This window comes from Ammospiza nelsoni, chromosome 1 (genome assembly GCF_027579445.1).
Source record: "Ammospiza nelsoni isolate bAmmNel1 chromosome 1, bAmmNel1.pri, whole genome shotgun sequence".
Taxonomy (NCBI): Eukaryota; Metazoa; Chordata; class Aves; order Passeriformes; family Passerellidae; genus Ammospiza; species Ammospiza nelsoni.
The window spans coordinates 24273432-24294865 of record NC_080633.1 but is presented as its reverse complement, the minus strand read 5'-3'; the positions used below and the strand labels follow the sequence as shown (position 1 = coordinate 24294865).

The following is a 21434-nucleotide window of genomic DNA, read 5'->3' as shown; positions in this document are numbered from 1 at the left end:
CCCTTCCTTTCCTTAAACCTCACTGGTGAGTGGGCTGTGAGCAGCAGTGTTGGCTGAGCTCTGCTGGAGTGGGTGTCCAGAACAGGATTTTCTGCTGCTTTTCTTTCATTCTACAGTTGCTTCTCTGTGGTAGCTCTTTCTGCTCTGTGCACAGCAGATAATAAATGAGTGACTTCAGAATTGAAAGCATCTATCTACAGAACATTTACTTGTCCTAGATAAATTAATTGATTTTACCTGATGTTAAATCTACCTTTACTACTGTTTGCCTGAAAGAGATTTCTCCTGGAGACAAAAGGTGATCCTGCTACTCTTCCCTGGAGGGATGGCAAAGCAGGAGAAATGTTCACAAACTCCAAGAACTCAGTAGGAAGTAGAGAATAAGGATTTAAGACATAAAGTTGCCGTGAACACTGTAGACATACCCAAGATTATTTAATCAAGCTTGGCTCTGGGCACCTGACTTGTGGCTGGATGGAGCTGACTCTGGGCTTGCTGGCTGTGCTGCAGGCAGTGTGTGCCCTCATGCTGTGGGTTTCCAGTACTGAGGTGGTTCTGTTGGTGCAGTCAGAGTCCTTGTTATGTTGCAGTCTGCTGTGGAGCCATACCTTAAGCGCTGATGCACATCGGCGCAGCTGCAGCTGGAGTTAAAAGGACATTGTGAAGCTCTTGAAGACCCCACGTGCCTCTGAAAATGGAACTTAGGTCTTGCATTACTGTGTGGTTCTACAGATGTTATATCAGGGAAAATGCCATTTAAATACTTTGAATTTAGTGGCCTCTTCCTCTGCATGTGCACTTTTTTCCCATCTAAAAGTGTTTTACTAAAGCTCCTGTGAGCAAGAAAACTCTTCATTTGAAATACCAGCATTCAGAGGCCTGGAGAAGTGGGTGATTGCTGATTAAAATGAGACAAAGCAGTATGTCCTGAACAGAGGGAAAGAACTCTGTCATATGTTTCAGAGTGGGAAACTCTATTTCCTGTTTTGCTGCGTTGGGCTTGGTTCTCCTAATGCACATGTTCCAGTTCAGTTGCCCAGCTATTGTCTTCTTCATCCAAAAGATGACCCCTTTGTTCCAATACATTGGGTATTTGTGATTCCAAGTAGAGACTAGTTTCTGTCAGCAGCCTTTTTTTTGCATCAAAATCAAGAAAGGAAAAGGTAGCTAATATTAAAAGTAAGGGTCAAACTGGTTTTTTTTAAGGAGTACCTGGTTTATAAGGTTGAGATGTACAAAGGGCTTGCTGCTGAGTGACTTCTTGAGAGCACAGGAGTCTGAGGCTGCTGCTGAAATTTGGACTAAAAGGACGACCAACTGTTGTTCTTCATCACTTCTAGGTATGAGAGGCAGAAATTTTCTGTGCTTATGAACTTCCAGGATTAACCTAAGCCAAAGGCAGTAAAAGCAGAAGTTGTTCAGGTCCTCCTCCCCTTATTTGTCCATAAACCTCAGTCATGGCTTGTGATAGTCTTGGTATCCCAATCTTGTGGTGTTTACATAAACACTGTCAATACATAAGTTCTGTGCTGGTTTTCTGTCATGCAGATAAATAGCTTTCAGAGTTAGGTTGAGGCCACCAAACTCTTTTCATCTGTGTATTTGCTCAGACTTGAGAAATCTTAAAACTGTAGCATATTATTATGCCACTGTTTACATAACCACAGTCTTCTAAAGCATTTCTCCTACATATAAATCAAAGGCTCCAATTCTCTTGCTCTGTTATGCATAAGCTAGGAAGTAACTCTTTTGAGGAAGACACTGTTCCAAAGAAAATGAAAGTAAATCCATGTTATTAGAAATCTTTAGGAGGCGAGGACTGGTTTTGTTCAGTGCTCTGAGTGACCATACAGGGGTACATATGTATTCATGTTGGCTTAGTCCTACTGCAGAAATATAACAGTAAGCCCTTGATGCATTGGCAGCAGCTATCTAATTCGTGGTCTTCCTTTTGACTATGATCCAGTTAATTTTCCAAATGTACCTACTCATCTGTTTGACAGTAGCCAAGAGAAATTATGTCCTACATTTTTTTCAAGTCTTACAGTCAGATCTGTCTTTCAGTATTTCTTGCCGGTGTCATGGGCTGATCTCCATCGCTGTTATCTCAGTTTGAGCTGGAAAAAATGTTTATGCTACTTGAAAGTGGGAAACTTCATAGCAATTCTCAGATCATCTCAAAAGCAAATCTAGTAACATTTAGGGACTTTCTGGGATCAGTTGCAACCTACCACTCAGTAGATGCAATAGTTTTCAAAGTAATAACTGTCTTTCTTTTAAAAGCATTTAGGTGTTCATATTGTAAAATGAAAGTGAGCTGAGGTTGCATTTGTCAGATTTTGTGTTGTAAGAAGCTGACTTCAAGGAGCATCATCTGGTTTTCTGCATGCAAAAAATCCCAAAATATTTTTGTAGAAAGGCGGGTATTCTGCTGGATTATAGGAAGATCCACTAGGCACTAAACACATAAAACAGAGACAGGGATTTGTAGCTGATAAGCTCCTGCTTTAGTACAATTAACTTGAAAAAAATGTGTGCATTAAAACCCAGGTTCTCTGTTAGTGTCTCTTCAACAGTGTTCCAGTTCAGATGGACACACTGGGTGGTGTATGACTCCCAGCCAAACATCTTGTTAAATACTTGCAGGATTTCCCATAGCGGATCTTGCTTTAATCAAATAATTCAAACGTTTCTCTTGTAAGTACAATAGAAGGGCAGGGCTTGTGTTTACAAAGTATTCAGTATGGAAATCCTGTATTAATTGAGGTACATTTACTTCACTTAGGACAGTGTCCACATAGTAACTCTTTAAATAAAAGACCTTTTGCTCTTGCCCATTCCAGAGAGGCAGTCACGTGCCATGTTAATGTGTCACATACAGAAAATCATGAGGAAATGGCTTCAGAGATGTGCAATGTAGGCAGCAGAGATGTTCCTAATTAACAAAGACAATTTTATGGATGATATTCTCACAGTGAATGTAAGAGACTATAATTTATATAAAGTAGTTTTATCCCTGTGGAAACTACTAAATAAAGAGGCTGTGTCTTTCTCAATCTATTTCAAGAATGATTAGTAGGAGCAATGCCAGATGTTGGTTTTTTTTGTAATATCATGAGTTAATATAACTTGTGGTTTAAATTATTATCTTTCTAAGGTAGCAGCTATATTTTCTGTGAGTAAACACAATGTATTTGTACCCGACCCAGTGCAGAATCTGAAGCTTTTATGATTAACAGTAAAGCATTTAGAGTTTCACATAAAAAGTATGTGGAAAGGAAAGATAATATGAATACTCACTGATAATATTATTACTCAGTAAAAGGTAACCAGAATTGTGCTTCTCTGAGTTCCTTATTTTGCTGTGCCAGAAAATGCCAGAATCAAAATAACCTACATACAGAAGAATTAACAGAGTCAACATTTTCCTCCTCAGTCAGTTGGAAATTACATGTTGCTTCTAAGTTTAATACAGTGAAATCTTTTTTCCTTTTTTACTTTAATTGCAATTCTGCTATAGTTGAAAATATGGGGGTTTTGCCAGTGTATTAAATACCTGGCAAAAGGGGTGTTCTAGAACATTTTAGGTGAATGTAGGTCAACACAAAGGAATCATACAGTTGGAAATATTTTCCAGTGTTTATGTTCAGATGTTGAGACCTGTCTGGCTCCTCTCTATTTGCATGTGTTGGGGTTATAGGCAGTCTGGCTACATTCCACATTGATTTATATAAATATATTGCAGATTATTAACCTCCAGCCAAATACCAGTAAATTTCATTTTTCAGGCAGGTTTGTGACTTTTTACAGAACTTGTTTACCATGTACAGGACATGTACATCCTGTTGAGGGAATCTTAGAGAACGTTATCTGTCATTACGAGAAATGTGCCAACACATTTTCTCTTACGGTCACTGTGTTACTTATAATAATTAATGTTTGTTTGTTCAGATTATGATTACAGATTAAGTACAGATTAGTCTTCAAGCAGAGGTAGGGTGACACTCTTAGTATCATATTCTGGAACTCTGGTTCCTAATTTATTACTCACTCAAAAGCATCCTTCACCTAAAATGAATGTGCATGTATACATTTTCAAAATATGGTGGCTAATAAACATTTTTGCAATGTCAGACTAATGATTTTTTAGGAAATGCTGTCAAATGAGAGCACAGCCTTACAATGGTAAATGCCAAGTGAAAAACACTGCTCTCTTAAACCCGAATTACATTCTTCTCAAGTGGTTATGCCAATTCTAGTGTTTCCTTCTCTTGGGAAATACATTGAGATTTAAGTAAAATCTCAGTCCAAGATCTCACATACATCTTGTCTGTTTGTCAGATGTCCTCTGGGAAAAGAAGGGACTCCCAAGGCTTTGTGTGTGATCAGTTGTTTTCAAATCCTGCGTATAAAGCCTTTAGTCCTTGAACAAACAACAAAAATACTACTTGATAACATTACCACAAGTCCTGCACTTCTAAATTTTAATAAAGTAATTCTAAGAAGGAATATGAAAGATAAAAGTAATACACCAGCATCACTGATATGATGTTTGAAAATTGAGCCATAGTATCAACACTAGTTTATGCTGTTATCAATGAGAGATTCTTCAGTTTAACTGTCTAGACCTTTTTCTTAGTAACTTCATTCATTTTTTAAAACTACTGTCACCTACTAAAAGTAGTGATTGATTTTTCTGCCTCACCTCAGAGAGAAATGTGATCAGATCATGTAATATAAATGAATAAGCACATGAGTAGAGTATGTGAGCCAGGAAGAAATGTCCTTCTGGCTGTTTAGATGGTTTCCTATTAGGATTTTGTAGAAGTGGGACTTGAGGAAGGATAGTGAAAATCACTGGTATGAATATAGGTGTGAAGCACAGAATGATGAGCAGATGTTTTTGAAAAAGGTAGAACAGTGATTAAAGCTGGCATGGTAGATGGAGAGGATGAGAGAAATCCTACTTTAAACCAAAAAACAATAGAAAGTAATCAGATAGGAATGTGGTATTATGAAGAGCTTTGTAGATTAGTTCGGTGTTGTGCAACAAGGTGAAATGATAAAGAAGTTGCAGTAAAAGAATGACCAAAAGTGATGAAAGAAGTAGTGACATCGTGTGCACAAAGCTTTTTTTCAAATAGTATGCTGATTCTGGAGGTATTCCTTCTTTTCCATTCTGTATACTGTAAGAAATTTAAATGGACATGCTTGAGATGCAAGTTACATCTGTACTGGTTCCTGTATACTTACCTCTTCTGTTCTTTTCCTCTTTTCAGATTGTTTGATGTGTGCACCGTGTCACGAACAGACAGAGAGACCAAGTTAACATTAGTGTTTGAACATGTGGATCAAGACTTGACTACTTACTTGGATAAAGTTCCAGAGCCTGGAGTGCCTACTGAAACTATAAAGGTATTTAAGGAGAAAGATTTTAGGAGACAGTATTTCAGAGATAAATCAGACAAACTGTGTTGTGATCCCTAGGATTTTGTTGCATCAAAATTGAGTAGTGGCCAGCTTGGGACATGAACTGCAGCACAAAGTAACAGATATAATCTCTTTGTGAAAAATGCTGCACTTGTGATTTTATTCCTCTTTCAGAGTTCTAAATTTACTGAATCTCTACTGTTGTTCCAAATATAGCATTCAAGCGCAGGAAGGAGAGGGACCTGTTGGAGCAGGTGTAGAGCAGGGTCCCCAAGCTGATTAGAGGAATGGAGCACTTATCTTATGAGGAAAGGCTGAGAGAATTGGGATTGTTCAGCCTGAAAAAGAGAAGGCTTAGAGGTGATTTGATTGCAGTACCTGAAGGGAGCCTACAAGAAATATGGAGACAATTTACAGGAGCATGTAGTGACAGGAAAAGGGGGAGTGGTTTAAAACTGAAAGAGTATGTTTAGATTAGATATTAGGGAAGAATTCTTTACTGTGAGGGTGGTGAGGCACAGGAACAAGTTGCCCAGGGAAGTCATGGCTGCCCCACCCCTGGTAGTGTTCAGGGAGAGGTTGGATGGAGCTCTGAGCTACCTGGTCTAGTGAAAGGTCTGCCTTTGCATGGCAGTGGGATTTTTAAGGTGTTTCCCAATAGCAGTAATGCCATTCTGTGATTCCACGATTCTGGGAAATCATTAAGAACGACCTTTGCTTCCAGCTGCAGTTGGTATATGCATTTTAATAACAATAATGCAGGCACATCCTACCCTAGGTAGGGGTCCTCCCTTACAGATGCAGAATATGAGATAACATGACAACAAAACTTCATTATTGTCCTCCCAGTTACTGAGAGCCTTCCCAGCTTCTGTGACATCTGATCATGACTCTCCCCACCCTTCAGCCCATGTCCTCTGCAGAGCACACCACAGGCACACAATGAACCTTTCTTGCTCTCAGAATGTACACAAACTCTCCTGGCAAGAAGGACATAAAGCAAAAGTACTCTCTTGGGGAAATAAAAGGCAAAGGAAAAGGGCTAAGGAGTACAGGATTTATTTTATCCATTCTAGCAATATCCAGCACTTCACCTTTAAGGGAAGGTTCAAGTAGTCTCTGCCGAAACAATAACAGATGAAGTTTTGTTGTCATGTTATCTCATATTCTGCATCTGTAAGGGAGGACCCCTACCTAGGGTAGGATGTGCCTGCATTATTGTTATTAAAATGCATATACCAACTCTGCTTTTCTGAGAATTTCACAGCAAAGTGCCACGTTGATCATAGATTGGGGTGTTTTACAAAAGGTTTGTACCTGGGAAGAGAAGCAGAGGGATTGATGTTGTGACATTTTAACATTTCTTTTGATTATTTTTTTTCATTTTTGTGAGGAGAAATAATTTATGCTTTCAGACATGCATTATCCATTATCTTTCACTTGTACTTTCTGGAAGTATGTTGTATCATCTTAGTCTGGCAAAAGTTCCCAGGGAGGAAAAGAAAACATGAAAACTGTTGAAAATTTAGTTATTTTAATAGCTCTTTTAACAGCTTCAGACTTAGGAGGTGTGTGATCTTTCAGTATAAAATTAGAACTAAACTGAATAAAGATCTATTCACAGTGTCAAAGTCACATATGTATAATACCAGTCAGTTCCAGCAACCATGTTTTTAACCAAACGTAATGGATTAAATAAAATTTTTGAAAAATGGATACAGCTTTGATTCAGTCAGAAGAAGACTGGAATGTACCTATTATATTGTAAGACTATTTTATTGTAATGCTGTTAAGGTTCTATTTTCCTCTTAGGACTTTGAAGCTACTTACATAAACTCTATTTCAACTGAACTAACATTGTGAAAATAAGATGCAACGTGACTGGCATATTATTTAACTAAATATATTGAAATTGATGGGATCTGAAAGACCAAGCCTCTGAAATCTCAGTTTGAAGTATCTTTTGATCTATGTTTCATTTAAAGGAAATACAAGACATGAGCACTGTACTGAAGTATTTATGATTTCCAAAAATTCTGTTCTGAAATTGCACTATGAGACTGTCAAATATGTATTTGGATATACATTTCATGGAGATTTAATACTGATGAAGGAAATCATTGTGCTTACATTTGAAAAGCACTATTCTGCATAAATGGTTTACTAGTTAACCCAGTTGCTATATCTGATAGTTTGGCAGAATAAAGTAGAAAAGCCACACAAAAACAAGGAGGAGCAATTTTGGTCTTTTATGTACAGTGCAAGTTCCACTGCAACTAGTGAAATTAGTGACTGTAAAATTCAGCTTGTGGTACATAATCACTTTTTAAATGGGTGAGGAAAAATGTAAAATTGCTGTTTACTTGGTCATCACTGTTGATTTCAACATTTTCACAGTAGCTGATGTGTTTTTTCTTGAATCCTGTTTGGCACAGGAAAAGAGAGAGATTCAGTTAACTTAAGTTGCACCCTGTTGCTTCATGTTTATGTCAAAATATCCAGTTTATGGAGGTACTTTTGCTGATAGTCAGGGCTGATCACATGAGGAAGGGTCTCAAGGCTTATTTTTAGTATATTTCAATACCTTTGTAATTATAAAATCTTTATGGATATTCCTGACAGAAACTGAAGCAAAACATACTTCTCCTGGCTGCAGGAAAATACTCTGATTTTGTAGCAGCTGAGCATTTAACCCAGAGAACATACATCGTTAAATGACTAATCTGACTTTTTATAGTTTGGCTTTTGAGGTTAATATGGATTTGTAATTCATTTATTTTCCAGAATTGCAGACAATTTGTGTAGAGTATTTCCCCTCACTGCCAGCACAGTACAAAACAACTGCCAGTATTGTAGGACCATCTGTTAAAGTTCTGTGTGTGTCAGCAGCACAGAAGTGCCAAATGAGCCAAGCTCTGGAATAGCTTGAAGTTGAAGGATCTAATATACCTCTTTGGCACCCTGGTGTAAAATCAACAGTTGTTATTGGACCTTGAATGACATAAAATTACTATGAGAGAAGCATCAGCCCTAAAAGATCTTTTTAGTGTGAATTGACTACCATCATTACATAACATTTTGGGAAGGGAGGTGCAGCTTCTGCTGGTTTGGGGCATGCTGGGGTTTTTGGTTACCACCTGTCAAGAAATAAAAGTGACACTGGTACCGTTTTAAGAACTTTCTTTGTGTTTTGCAGGCAGTTGTCAGACTGTAGGAGTTCAGAGAAATGAGCCATATTGGTCATTCAAACACAGCTAGAGCTTTTGTCTTAATGCTGCTCAACATTGCCTTTCTAATGCCTAAGTCCCTGCAGTAGGAATCACCCCAGAGGGTGTTTTAGGAAGATACAGACAGGTGTCCATAACATGATAGAGGAGAGGTAGTTTTCCTGTGAGACATTGCCTGGTAGTGGGAATACACACCCGGGATCTAGAGCAGACATGCTCGCTTCCCCTTTCTGTCACCAGGAGTGTGGATGCTCTCGTCCATTTCTGTGGCTCTGGCTTCTGAGTTCTAGGTTATTCTGGACAGAGCAGTTTTAAATATTTTCTGCTGAAGCCCTTCTGTTATTATTTAATGGAGTCTACTTTGAGCTGGAGGGATGGTGAACACTACTCCAAATACTTGTGGACACAGTGTTCACTTTTGAAAGAGAACCATAGTCAGCCTTTGTAACTGCTGGATTGTAGTCACGCTCACACTTGCTGGCTTCCTGTGTCAGACCTGATTAATATATGTTCCATATGGCATGAATCAGAATCAGCAATGACAACGTCTTCCTTCTTTCCTCTCTACCCATCGTCTCCTCCCTTCTTTTCTTCCTGGGATACTCTTTAGGACAGTTTATGTGGAAATGCAGGGTATGAGTTCAGCTTCCTTTGGACACAGCTGTTAGTCATGCACAAGTCTTGGGTAATATTAATGGTCTCAGCAGTTGAGCCTCCAAGAGCCTTGGCTCATTAGGAACTTTTGTTAGCTGACATAAGGGTAGTGGAAGTGGGAATGACACATATGCCACAGAACCATGGTTTTCTTTTAAATAGTTAACAGACCACTAAAGCATTTTGATGTCTTAGCCTTTGGGACTGAAGCATGTTTAAATGCGTGGTCAGATTTCATTCTGGTGCTTGTGCTGGCATGTTTTTTTTTGATCCTAATTAATTTTGATATGGATATGGTTTTTTATAACACTAACTACATTTTTCATGTAGAAATCATGCATATGCAACCAAGATGGTGTTTATTGATTTAATACTGCAATTTATTTAATAATACTTAGCTTTAAATTAATCTATGCATGTAATGGCTTTGTATATAAAGCTGTACATTAAGCAGTTGCAGAATAGTTCTTTGGAGTTCTTTCCAGTCATCTTGTACTGTTAGACCAGAGTCTCTAAAAGTCGGAGGGGACAACAAACTTTTACTGGGGTTTTTTAATTTTAGTAACGAATAAAGTTAATTTTGTGAGGTAATGTCATTATAAGCAGACTTGTGGCTTCTTGCAATAGTTTTCTTACAGAAGTGTAGAATTTAGGCTGCACATGCTAAGTGGGCTGTGCATGTTTCAGTCTGACAGTCAGCACCAGAGGGAACAAAACAAAGGTTTCCAGTACAGCAGGTGCATATGTTATCTATCACAGAATGTCGCAAAAGCTGGGAATGTTTTTCTACTCAGGCCTGTGATTTGTGAATCTTCATGGTATTCCCTCCAACCTTGAACGGGGCAGCCAAATCACAGAGTGAGCAGGGTTCACTGTATATGCTTTTCTCTGGTGTGTCCTGGTTCCTTACCCAAGTGAATGGCTTCCGTGAATATTTTTTGGATATTTACTTCTTTGCATAGAAAGCTCATATACCCATCTGATTCAGGTATACAGATTCTGGTATTTAGATGCCTGAAATTTAGAAAGTATGGCAGTGAACCTAATTCTCTTTTGTGAGCTTATCAGATAGTAGCCCATAAATTGATCTTTAAAATATTTGCCTCAGTCATGGCATACATGTTATTGTTGCATCCCTCTTAGCTTATATAACATGCTGTTAAACCAGGCAGACTGGTGACATCTTTGCAAGACTCCTAGAAAATTAATATGAAGAAGCTGTTTCTCAGAAAGCAGAGCAGTGTTCACTGTTGTGAGGTAACTCACCCATATGCCATGGTTTGTACCTACTCAGTTGGTCACGTATGAGATGTGAAGCAGATGTCACACAATCATGCAGTTCTGAAAATAAAGCAAGATATTCCAGGAAAACAGATTCACCAGTACTGAGTCTTCAGAGGGCGGCTGCATTTAACATCAAAGTTAAGTCACTAAAAAAAAGAACCTGCTTGAATTATTAAGAAAGATACTAACAGAAGAGCTGTTATTATCATTTTCCTGTCAGTACTTTTATGGTAAAGAAAGAAGCAAAACTTAGTGAGGAATTTGGAGTGTACAAATAATGGATCAGATCCCCAGCTGATACTAAAAAGTGTAAATCCATTCGCTTCAGTGAAATGGTGCCCATTTACAGCTGCTAAGGGTTTCATTTTTGTGGATTATTTTGCAACAGATTTTGTTCTGAATCTGTATTATAAATTAGAGTTGCCAGTACAAATAAATAAAAAACAAAAGGGCTGAACTGATATATCATGTGAGATAAATCTTCTTTTTTCTTTCTCTGCCTTCTGTATGAAAGGGTAGCAAGAGAGAGTAGGTGTCCTGCACAAGCTCTGAAGGAGCTAAACATTAAAAAATGGATATTCTCGAGAATATCCACTCTCCAGAGTGGCTGTTCCCTGTGTTGTAAGTGGTGCATTTTCTTTCCCATCTGTGCTGCATGTAGAGGCACACCCACATCTCTGGCTGGTAGCAGGTAGCAATGTAGAAGCTGACCAAGGTGTTAGGAGGAGTCATGATTCTGTGAATAAAGAGACTGCAGCTCACAGGATGTCACTCAATATAGTCTGGTATCCTCGCAGTTACTTCTTTAGCTTGGGCCTTTTTATTGTTCATGTACAGCCACTGATTTTAATTATGGTGGTGTTAAATATCTTTGAATTCCTACCATTTCCAAATTCTAATGCAAACCTTTTCAATCTGATGATAATGTATAGTTGTTTTTTGCAGTGCTGTAGCCTAGGACTGCTAGGACGTCCATTGCTTGCAAACTGAGAGCTCATAAAAATGTGAGGCACTCCAATAATTTTAAATCACTCTGTCCTGACTAGAGTGATTTAAAATCATTGGAGCGCTTCACGTTTTTTCAGTTGTTCCAGTTTGGAAAGCCGTCAAGCAACACTGGAGCATAATGCGTGAAAGCAACCTGCCTGAAATAAAAATTTTAGTCTTTCAAAACAATGACACTAAATTAGAAATGTCACTGTGAAATGATGTCTATCAAGGGTTCTGTAAATAGACATCTCAACCTACTTTTCTTTTGTGGTCTCTACTCTCAAGGCAGCAGTGCAGTCCAGTAGGGCCCTAAGGGACACATCCTTTTTGAAGTCAGAAGGAAGCTATTGTTTTCAGTAGATGGAGGGCCAGAAATCATCTTTATTCAGAAGTCAGAGGAAATTAAGAAACTGAAGAGATTCTGAATTGTGGGCAGGGAAGGTGATTGAGCCTTAGTAGAAGGGATTTATGATCAAGTCATTGCAAAATTGCAGTATTAGAAACACTGGAAGTGAAATGTCGCCATCAGTTCATTTCATTTCTGTTAGTTCAGGAGAGCTGGACATGGGTGTGATGCATAAAAAAGTTTATGGATCCTACTGCTCTGCATTCCCTTGAGACACTCTCAGACTATTAATGACACTGGGTTTTTGCTGCTGGAGCATGAGTACAGTACCAATTGCTATGTGAAATGCTTTGGTGACACTGAAGGAAAGGGAGCGTATGGTGGGAATAATTGTCAGTCAGGTACAGGAGTGGGGCTGAGCTGCCAGGCAGCGTCTCAGAGACAGCGCCACACTGTCCTGCATCCAGCCAGTGACAGTTCCTCCAGGTGGGGACTATTTCTGAGATGCCTTCTTTTGTCTCACGGTGGTGGTGCTCAGGCACGTCTTGCTCTGCAAGCACATCCTGCCTCAGTGATCAGCACAAGTGTCACTTGTGTTTCCAGAGTCCTTCTCTTCATCAAACACGACATGCCGCATTTAAAGTAATTAAGAGAAAGCTTGAAGCTGATGGTGTACATAAAGCAGTGGCAGAAAAATACACTGAAGTGTTTGGATTTACCCATGTTCAAAATTTCCTTACAAGCCATATGCTGTTTTTGACAAGTAATTTGAAGGTTGGACTGCAGCAGATGTGAGATAAAGAGAAGAAATTCAAAGGGCCATTCTTGATTTTTGTCAGGGCAGATAAGAATCTCTTTCTTGATAGTAGTTTCTGCACTAGGAAGGAAATCAGTCCCCTGTGCAGTAACCCCAAAATTGTACTTTATCCCAAAACAAAATTGTACTTTATCCCAATAGCACAAATTGTGACAAAGGTAGATCCTTGGGAAAACTGGGCAACATAATTTTTTTTTACTAAACTCAGGATTCTAAGGGTTGAACTCAGCTGATCTGGGACAAAGAAGCATTGTAGCAGAATACATTCACCATCTCAGTCAACCCAAGTTAATGCAGCTCAGATTCTCTAAACTAGAATATTTACAAAGTGTCTATATTTACTCACAGCAATTTTAGAGCCATAGTGTAAAACTAAAATTCAAAAGTTGGCCATAGACAACTCATAGCTAATAAAAGACAATATAATAATCAAGTAAGATATTTTCCCATAAAACTGTTTTCTCTATTCCACCCCAAGAGAAATTTAATACTTTTGGACTAGCCGTATGCACTGGTTTTATGCCAGTGAATAGGCAGGTTATTGTATCCCACAGTAAAAATTAATTTGAAGCGTGTTACTTTAGTGGCATACTGATTTAATCAAGATATGTTTTGTTTGTTTCTTTTCCTCCACAGCAGATGTATTTAGCTTATGCCAGAAAACAAAGTTCCATACAAATGGGCAGAGATGGAATTTTTTTGTATTACATGTTTTCATATGTAGAACATAAAGTCAGCTTCAAGAATTTTCTGTTATTTATGAATACATAGGCACATAAACATATATACATGCACATGCATATATAAGTGGATTTTGCAAAAGTCCTCTAACATATTTGCAGGAAAAAATATTGCTATTTGTGAAAGGGAAACTATGATCATCACTCTACTGTCTCCAGAGTTCATTTTCTCAAAATAGGTGTGGCCCAGAAAAGGCGAGAACTGGCAACGCAGATGCTTAAAGAGTACACAGATCCATGAGGGGTAGCACCAGTTCTGCTGTGCCTGGAGAGTGGTCTGGTCTGCATTGCCTTCATGTGTGTGCACGTGAAAGCACACCACACATACATGTACACACACATACACACGTGTGTGTGTGTGTGTGTGTGTGTGTGTGTGTGTGTGTGTGTGTGTATTCATGTGCATATACATATGTGTGTGTGTGTGTGTATGTATGTATGTATGTGTGTGTGTATGTATATATGTATGTGTGTGTGTGTGTGTGTGTGTGTATTCATGTGCATATACATATGTGTGTGTGTGTGTGTGTGTATGTATGTATGTGTGTGTGTATGTATATATGTATGTGTGTGTGTGTGTGTGTGTGTGTGTGTATTTACAGATGTAGATGTGCTGATCCCCAGGGTCCATCCAGTAGCTCATCACCCAAGACAGCTGAGCTGTTACACTCTCAGGGAGGGAATAAAACGAGACCCAGCTGAAGCTGTGCCTGTTCCTCCTATTCAGTGTGTCAGATGAGAGACACATGGAGAGCCCCTGTCCCACCCACCCCTGTGGATGCCAGAGCAGACACGGTTCCTCCCTGCTTCCTGTCCTCAGGCCATCAGGCATGAAACTGCAGAGAAGCGCCAGCCTGGGGCATCAGCCAGCTACACTCAGCTGCTAGAGCAACCAAGGCCAAAACCTCTTGACACCCAGGGCTGCTTTCAGTGATTTCAACTCCATGTTCTCTGCCTGTGCAATTCCTATTTTTTGATCCCTTTTCCATCCTTCTCTTTCTCCTTGACTTTTTCACTTCACTTTCACTTCCTATTTACACAGTCTTCTGTTCTTTCCCTTCCTCCAGAACTTTTCTCTCCATCACTTTTCTTTCTGTTTTTCCTGTGTCCTCCTGACTCTACTCCCATAGAAGTGTAACATCATGGAACTGTCTCAAAATTTCTCCACCTGGGGTCTGTCTTGTCAGTTTTGTCTGTGGGCTTTTAATGGAGGAGGCTGTGTGAAAACTCTTGACTTTGGTTCCCACCATAATAGGTCCTCATTTTTGACTGGTCTTTACACAGTACCCTGTTAAACATGAGTCATGGTAGTGAGATCCTACAACAGCATTATTTGTGTGAACTTCACCACTGCATTGCTGTTTCCCCACCACAGTCACTTCACACATTTACACAACTGCTTCCTTTATATATCAATGCTCTGTAATCAACGTATGGTTGATGTTACAGGTTTCTCAGGTTTCAAAGTGAAATAAAATGAGCTTCCTTCCATTTTGAGAATATCCCTTTTAAGAAGTTCTAACAGAAGACACACGTCATTAGTAAATTCACATGCAGCTGCCAGAAGACAGAAAATTCAGAATGGAAATGCGAATGAAATAACAGAAATACTGCTTGTTGTTTGTTCTTAGTGCAACAGCAATGGAAAATATTTAAAAATTTAAATGATTATTTTTAGTTTTGATAAATCAGATGCAATATGGTGGCATTTGCCAGTGTTGGTACTCCAGAGCACCAATCCTTCACAGTTCAAATCCTTCTGGGGTGTAACTGGGATTCTCAGGGTTCTGCTGGGAGTGGGTGTGGGGCAATGCTGTTAGCAGCAGTGGGCAAGCAGCCTTCATTTCTTTTACTGCTAAGCCTAAATAGTTTGCCACTAGGAAAGAGCAAATTACAAAGGTTCAAGCTCCTGGATCAAATATGTCCTTCATTTTGGGATTGGGAACCTTATCCAAAGACTTACAAACATCACTATTTTAGGGGTTTTTAAGCTTCTCCTTTACTGTTATAGCTGTACACTACCAACACTTATGTCTGTACACCTGAAACATTTAAACTCATGCTGGAATATGTACTTGCACTTTCTGGTTCAACTTCAATCCCAAAGGGAGCAGAGGCTCTGCCTCAGCAAAGCTCTTAAACTTCTGTTTAATTTTATGTCAACAGATTGTTCCAGTCTTAAAAATGAGGCTGAAAGACTGAATTAGAGGAGATAACAGAGGAGAATCAGTTGTTATCCTGTGCTATTGACCTGATGAATTCAAAGGTTAGAACAAAGAAGAATTGAAACCATTGTTTCCTTAGTCTCAGATTAGTCATAAAACATGTGTTTTGCTTGTGTTTAAATGCTTTGTCAGAGTGAAGAAGTAGTCTTCCCTCAAAACTTACGTGTATGCAGTGTCTGTGCATTTGGAATCAGACTCCTGACTATTCACAAAAATGTGTCATGGCTGGTCAGCATGGTAAATTGACTCAGTAATGGCAAAGGGCTCCAAGGATCACAAGGTTTGGTGGATTGTTTTGTTTGTATCTGGTTTTCATTAATATCATAGCTGTTGTGGCCACAGAATATCCTATTTGCCTTCTTTGAAAATAATGACCCTTGAGAATACCCATTTCCAAGAGGACGCTGTATTTTACCATTGTGACCAATTCAACAAATGCCATTGCATTCTGTCTTTATTAATGTTGAGCAGTGTCTTATACCTTGAAGGGCCCTTTGAAATTAGTGACTTAATTGTAAATGAAATTAGTGCTCAACAGTTTTCACTGTTGCTAAATATGTGACTTCACAAACAATGCCATAAAAATTATAAGTATTCTAAAATGTTCCACTTCTTTTGTCTATAGAGTGGGAAGCATTGCACTGTAACTTTAAAATACCAAAAATAATCAAGAGGACATGTTAACCATCTCTTAAGAGTGCTTAATTTCAAAGCCAATAAACTAAGCTGCTGAATTTTTGTCCTTTGTTTTAGCCTGTGATAGTTCTGTTGCATAACTACAATTAGGAAACTTCAGAACACTCCAGAATGTTACAGTATTCTGTGGATGGAAATGCAGGGTTGTTTTTCATTTAGTTTTACATCAGGGAAGGGGCATTGGAATGGCAGCATGTTACCTTTTTTAACATCTAGTTTATGATTCATTCTAAAATATTCTTTCATTTGGAATTAACTTCAGATATTCCTGTTCTGACTAGCAGGGTAAATATTTTAGCAAGGACTTTTTAGAGAGAAATTTTGACAGTAACATACTCCTCCCTTAGTGTTACAAGGGAAGTACATACTATCCAAACACAGAGTTGGCATTTTAATGGAAATGGTTCCAAAAGAATACGTAGAACATTACAAATGTAAAATGCAGTTAATGAAAGAGTATAGAGATGTTTTTCATGCATTTAAATAAAAATGTCTGAATTGAATTCTGAAAATGTCAACAGTGATCTCTGAGCCATATGCTTGTTATTACAATAGTATGTTGTGTACAGCTGTCATTCAGTGAGAAACCACACAGACTGAAAGGGAAAATATATATAAAAGCATTAAGTTAGAGAAGAGACCATGTTACAGAGCCTTTTGTATTACGTTTTTGCCTTGCTTAGAACATATCACTTTTTCTTGCTTTTTGTTTGCACACATAATTCCTGCTGATGTCTAAAACACTTACTGAAGACATAGGAAAAGGAGAATAGAGGCCAAGTTGCGTGGGCTATAGTGAACCAAAACTGAAGAGAGATGCATGCTTCACAGAGGGTTTAATATGAAAATAAACCACAGTTTCTTTGCTTGGTTTCTGGAGCAGAAAGTCACAAAACAAGCAGAAAACTTCTGGTTCTTGATTAAATGGTTAGTTTAGCTTCCTTACGTCTACTCTGAGTGTTTTTCAGCCCTTAACTTCTGTTTCTATGAAAGGAATTTACACCTAGCTTGACTTAGGTTTATCTCTATGAAGCTGGGGCCTTGGAAAACATTTCAGATGTAGTTTTAGCCTTATGTTTGTATTTTGTTCTTTTGCAAATGTGGTAGAGGTAACCTTGATTTGCTAATTAGTGAAGTCATGCTTTATTGTGACAGAAAACTAAGAACAGTCCTTCAGTGAAAATAACAAAGACCTACCCCATGGTGATTGATGAGAACGTTGTACAAGTGAAATGAGCTGGAAAGTCATCATCTTGTCTTTTCCTTTGCCACAGGAAAAGCATAACAGAGAGATTTCTTTTCTTCTGGTCCTGATAAGGAATCTAACGAAGCATAAGGAGAGGTTACAGAGCATGGAAATGTGTCACACCCAGCTGCTCACTAGCTTGCAAAGCTGCAGTAAATAATACAGTTGCTATTTAATAAACAAAGGAAAACAGAAGTGCTTTGATAGTGATCCCTAGCCTCTCTCATTTGTCCTTCTGATGATACAGTTTGTTTCTACTTAATTGACTGTAGTTTTGGAGTAACATAGAATTTGATATTGGATTGTATGATTTGTAATTACTTTGTTGTTGTTGGTAAGGAAAACAAAAGACTTAGGTTTCTGGGACCTGTTTCACAAAGTAAAGACATATGCGGTCCAGGTTGTCTGGATTATTGCTACTTTTTTTCTCAGAGGTTCTCCATGAATAGTTACAGTAAAGACACACAGAAATACATGTAGTTTTATTTTCCAGGTTTCATAATTCATAGCATACTTTTCTGCTTGTCACAGGTTACCCTTTTGAGAAGCAATGTTGTGTTTGTCACAAGTTGCATTTTTCATGTGCATCATTTATGACTCTTCCTTTTCAAAAGACATATTTCATGGAAGGAGTTTGTTCCATTGATTGGTTCTTTTTGCACACTAACTTCTAACATAGCAGCGTCTTTTTATTTAAAATGTTATAGAGTTTGTTTTGTTTAATATTTGGGGAGGTGAAAGGAGGAAATACCCTCTGCCAGTGAAACATCAAAGGCCATCTTCTCCTCACCCAAGAAAGACTGTCAACTCTCACCCCAAGGTAGAGCTGGTTCTTGTCTGCTGTGATAACATTAGGAAATAAGTAGGCTCATGGCTCATTGTGTCACTGTAAGTTGAAGATATGTACTTTTTTTTAGAATTAGTCAAGTGTTCAAAAGAAAACAAGGCAAGGTTTACACAAATGTGTACTAATGTAAATCAGTGTCATTTTGCTCAGAAGTGCAGGGGCTGTGGCACATGTCACTTTGGAGGGACTCAGCAGATGTGTGGGACCATCTCCCACCGCTGCAGCCACAGCAGAGATCACAGTCAGGTCACTGCCTGCTGCAGTTTGTCCTGTCTGAAATCCAGAGAGGGGCTGCTGAGGAATGCTGGGAGCTGGCATCTTCAGTGACCTGCTTTGCCTGGTTGTCACCTGGGCTGTGGAGGCAGCCACCCAAAGAGATGGAGCAGGGCCAAGGCCCTGGGAGTGAGTGTGAAGTGGAACAGGGTGGAGCAGGCATGGCAAGAAGGGTCAGAAATGGGAATGGGGAAGAAAGGGCAACAGTCGCTGTAATAGGACTCATGGAGGGAGGAAGAGAGACATAAAGGAAAAGGTGAGAAATAAGAAAAGAAAGGAGAAAGTGACAGACCATGCAAGTGCAATGGAATGGGTAGCCATTCCCCATGTCTGGTGCTAACAGCAAACTTCCCATTCTTTCAGTGAAAACAAAAGTCTTCATGTATATGCTCTATTCCTCTTGCAAAATGTCTTCTCTTTGCCTAGTCTGTAGGATGAGGGGCTTGCCTGTTCCCTTTCTAAAGCTGTTGGTTCAGGAGCCATTGTTCTTTTAATTCAAGATAATAGAATTGCAAATTAATTGCTTCTGTAAACACGGAGAGCAACTTGATCTGCTCAGTGCTTCCAAGAAGCTATTATCTTGTTTACTACTTTTAATTTAGGTGTAGGAAGGCATCAGTGAGATGGTCATCCTGAAGACTATTTTGAGAGCTCAGACAATCCTCTAACAGTATTGCAAATCTATATGTAAAGTTCTTAGATGGGAGATTCTGGGCAAGCTGATTCCAGTAGGCCACTGACCCTTCTCAGGTTTTTCTTTGAAGCCTATTTTTTCCTTTGAATTGTATAAAAAGCAAATCTTCCCTCTTCTATATATCTTTGATTTTCTTCAAGCTTGTTGAGCCTTTATAACTGAAAGCAAAATCCGGTTCTTTGGAGTATTTAACAAACATTAACTAGTTAATCTTTGCAACACTCATGAATTAGTTAACCATTATTCCTGAATTTATAGTACAGAGCAAGAGAGGCAGCAAAGTTATATGTAGTCTGGTGACTAGACTAGTGTTGAGCCATTTTACAGCACTTCTACAGCAGGAGCATCATGATTCTTCTGCTGTGCCAAGTACACTATGAGCAGAAAAATACAAAATTGAAGCAGCTTTTAAAAAGTACACAGTTGAGCTTTATTTATTATACGTTCCCTGGAGAGATTAGGAAAGGATTGTCTTCTTAGTGTCCTCTGTGTCTGCCTCTTTAATAAGAGCTGTTAACTATGTATTAATGGAGCATCTAACTTTGGAGAATAGTGGTGTTTTGATGCCTGGTGTCACGCTGACATTTTTGTCTCATTGAAGGTTGGTTACATCTCTCTGAAGGTGCTCTTGGTTCCAGCGACTGTGGGAGGAAAACGGGAATAATAAAAAGCAGTGGGACCAGCTTAGGTCTTTGAAAATTGATGGGTAGAGTCCCAGTAACTTCACTGGACTTCATTGTGCCTAATACAAAGCCATCTTTTTCTTCAGCGTGCAAGTGCCATTCGTGACTGTGCTGAATTCCTCCAAGTTTCTACGATGGAAGCTCTCAAAGTTAGGTCCAAACTCTTCAGTAACCTTAATTTCTAATCCAAGAAAGTGACTCTGCTGTCCAGCCACCTCCTTTTACAGTGCCTTGAGCCTGATGTATGTCTATAAGCCACAGATATATTTCCTTATGTATCAGGAAATCTCCACACCAGGACTATGTCATAATAAGTTTAAACAAACAAAAATTGCTTGAATGAGTTTATAACTGTGAAGGAGCCATAGGAGTTAAGTGTCTAAGTCTTACTGATTTTAAATTACAGTTGTGTTCCCAATCTCTAGGAAGAGAGATTGACTGCTCTTTTCTCAGTTTTTAAAAAAAAGTGTAACTTGTTTTCTTGTTGCCATCAGATGTTTCGGCAAGAGCCTATGCCCTTTCAGTGGCTACTATTTAAAAAGGCAGCTGAAGAGAGAAGTTAAAGGAACAATCTTGAGCCTTTTGTGTCTAACCAAGGATCTGACAGTTTTCAAAAAAGGTACAAAGGTGCCTTGGATGTATGAGATCTGATCGTCCAAATCCCTTGGAATGCTTCTAAAGGCTCATCCCTTGTTGTTTTGTGTCAGCGTATAAACAAGTCAGTATAAACACTGCAGACAGATTCAATGAGACTTTCTTTAGAAATGTCAGTAATGTTGCCAAGGTGTTGATAGACCATTAGGAAGAGTAGTCTGTCATAAATCTCTGTATATTTACATGATTTGAGTGCTCCTTTGGACCAGAATCCATGTGGTCTGAGCTGTTTGCACATGATTTTGAGCACATCAAGATGTTAGTCTTTGTTCTGAGGTTAGTCCTTCTTGCACTTAGACAACAACAAAGACCATCATCTTCCAGGGTCTTCTGCATTATTTCTAATGTTAGCTTAAGTTAACAGTCCCTAAGATAAATTTACAGATCTACTCCTCTAAGATGTTTCACCACCTAAGTCCGAAGCCGCTTGTAAAGCATTCTTGATGTATGTGCACAGCGTTGTTTCAGCTTTCTAATCACTGACCAGCTGGCTTGTTAGTGAATAGAGCTGTGGGCCCCTTGCCACATTTCATGTGAGGTCTTGGCTGGGTGGCCAAGCAGGCAGCCTGCAGCCAGTGTCAAAGCAATTCAAGAGGTATTGGCACAGCAGTGTCCCCATTAATTTCTG

At 38.9% G+C, this 21434-nt stretch overlaps 1 protein-coding gene across 2 annotated transcripts in view; it reads left to right on the top strand.

Moving 5' to 3' along the window:
* Positions 1-21434, top strand: part of CDK6 (cyclin dependent kinase 6) — a 131461-nt gene that overhangs the window by 25618 nt on the left and 84409 nt on the right. For both annotated transcript variants that reach the window (XM_059481648.1, XM_059481639.1), the window contains exon 3: positions 5280-5415. In XM_059481648.1, the coding sequence (XP_059337631.1) occupies positions 5280-5415 (136 nt within the window). The remainder of the gene's footprint in view (positions 1-5279; positions 5416-21434) is intronic.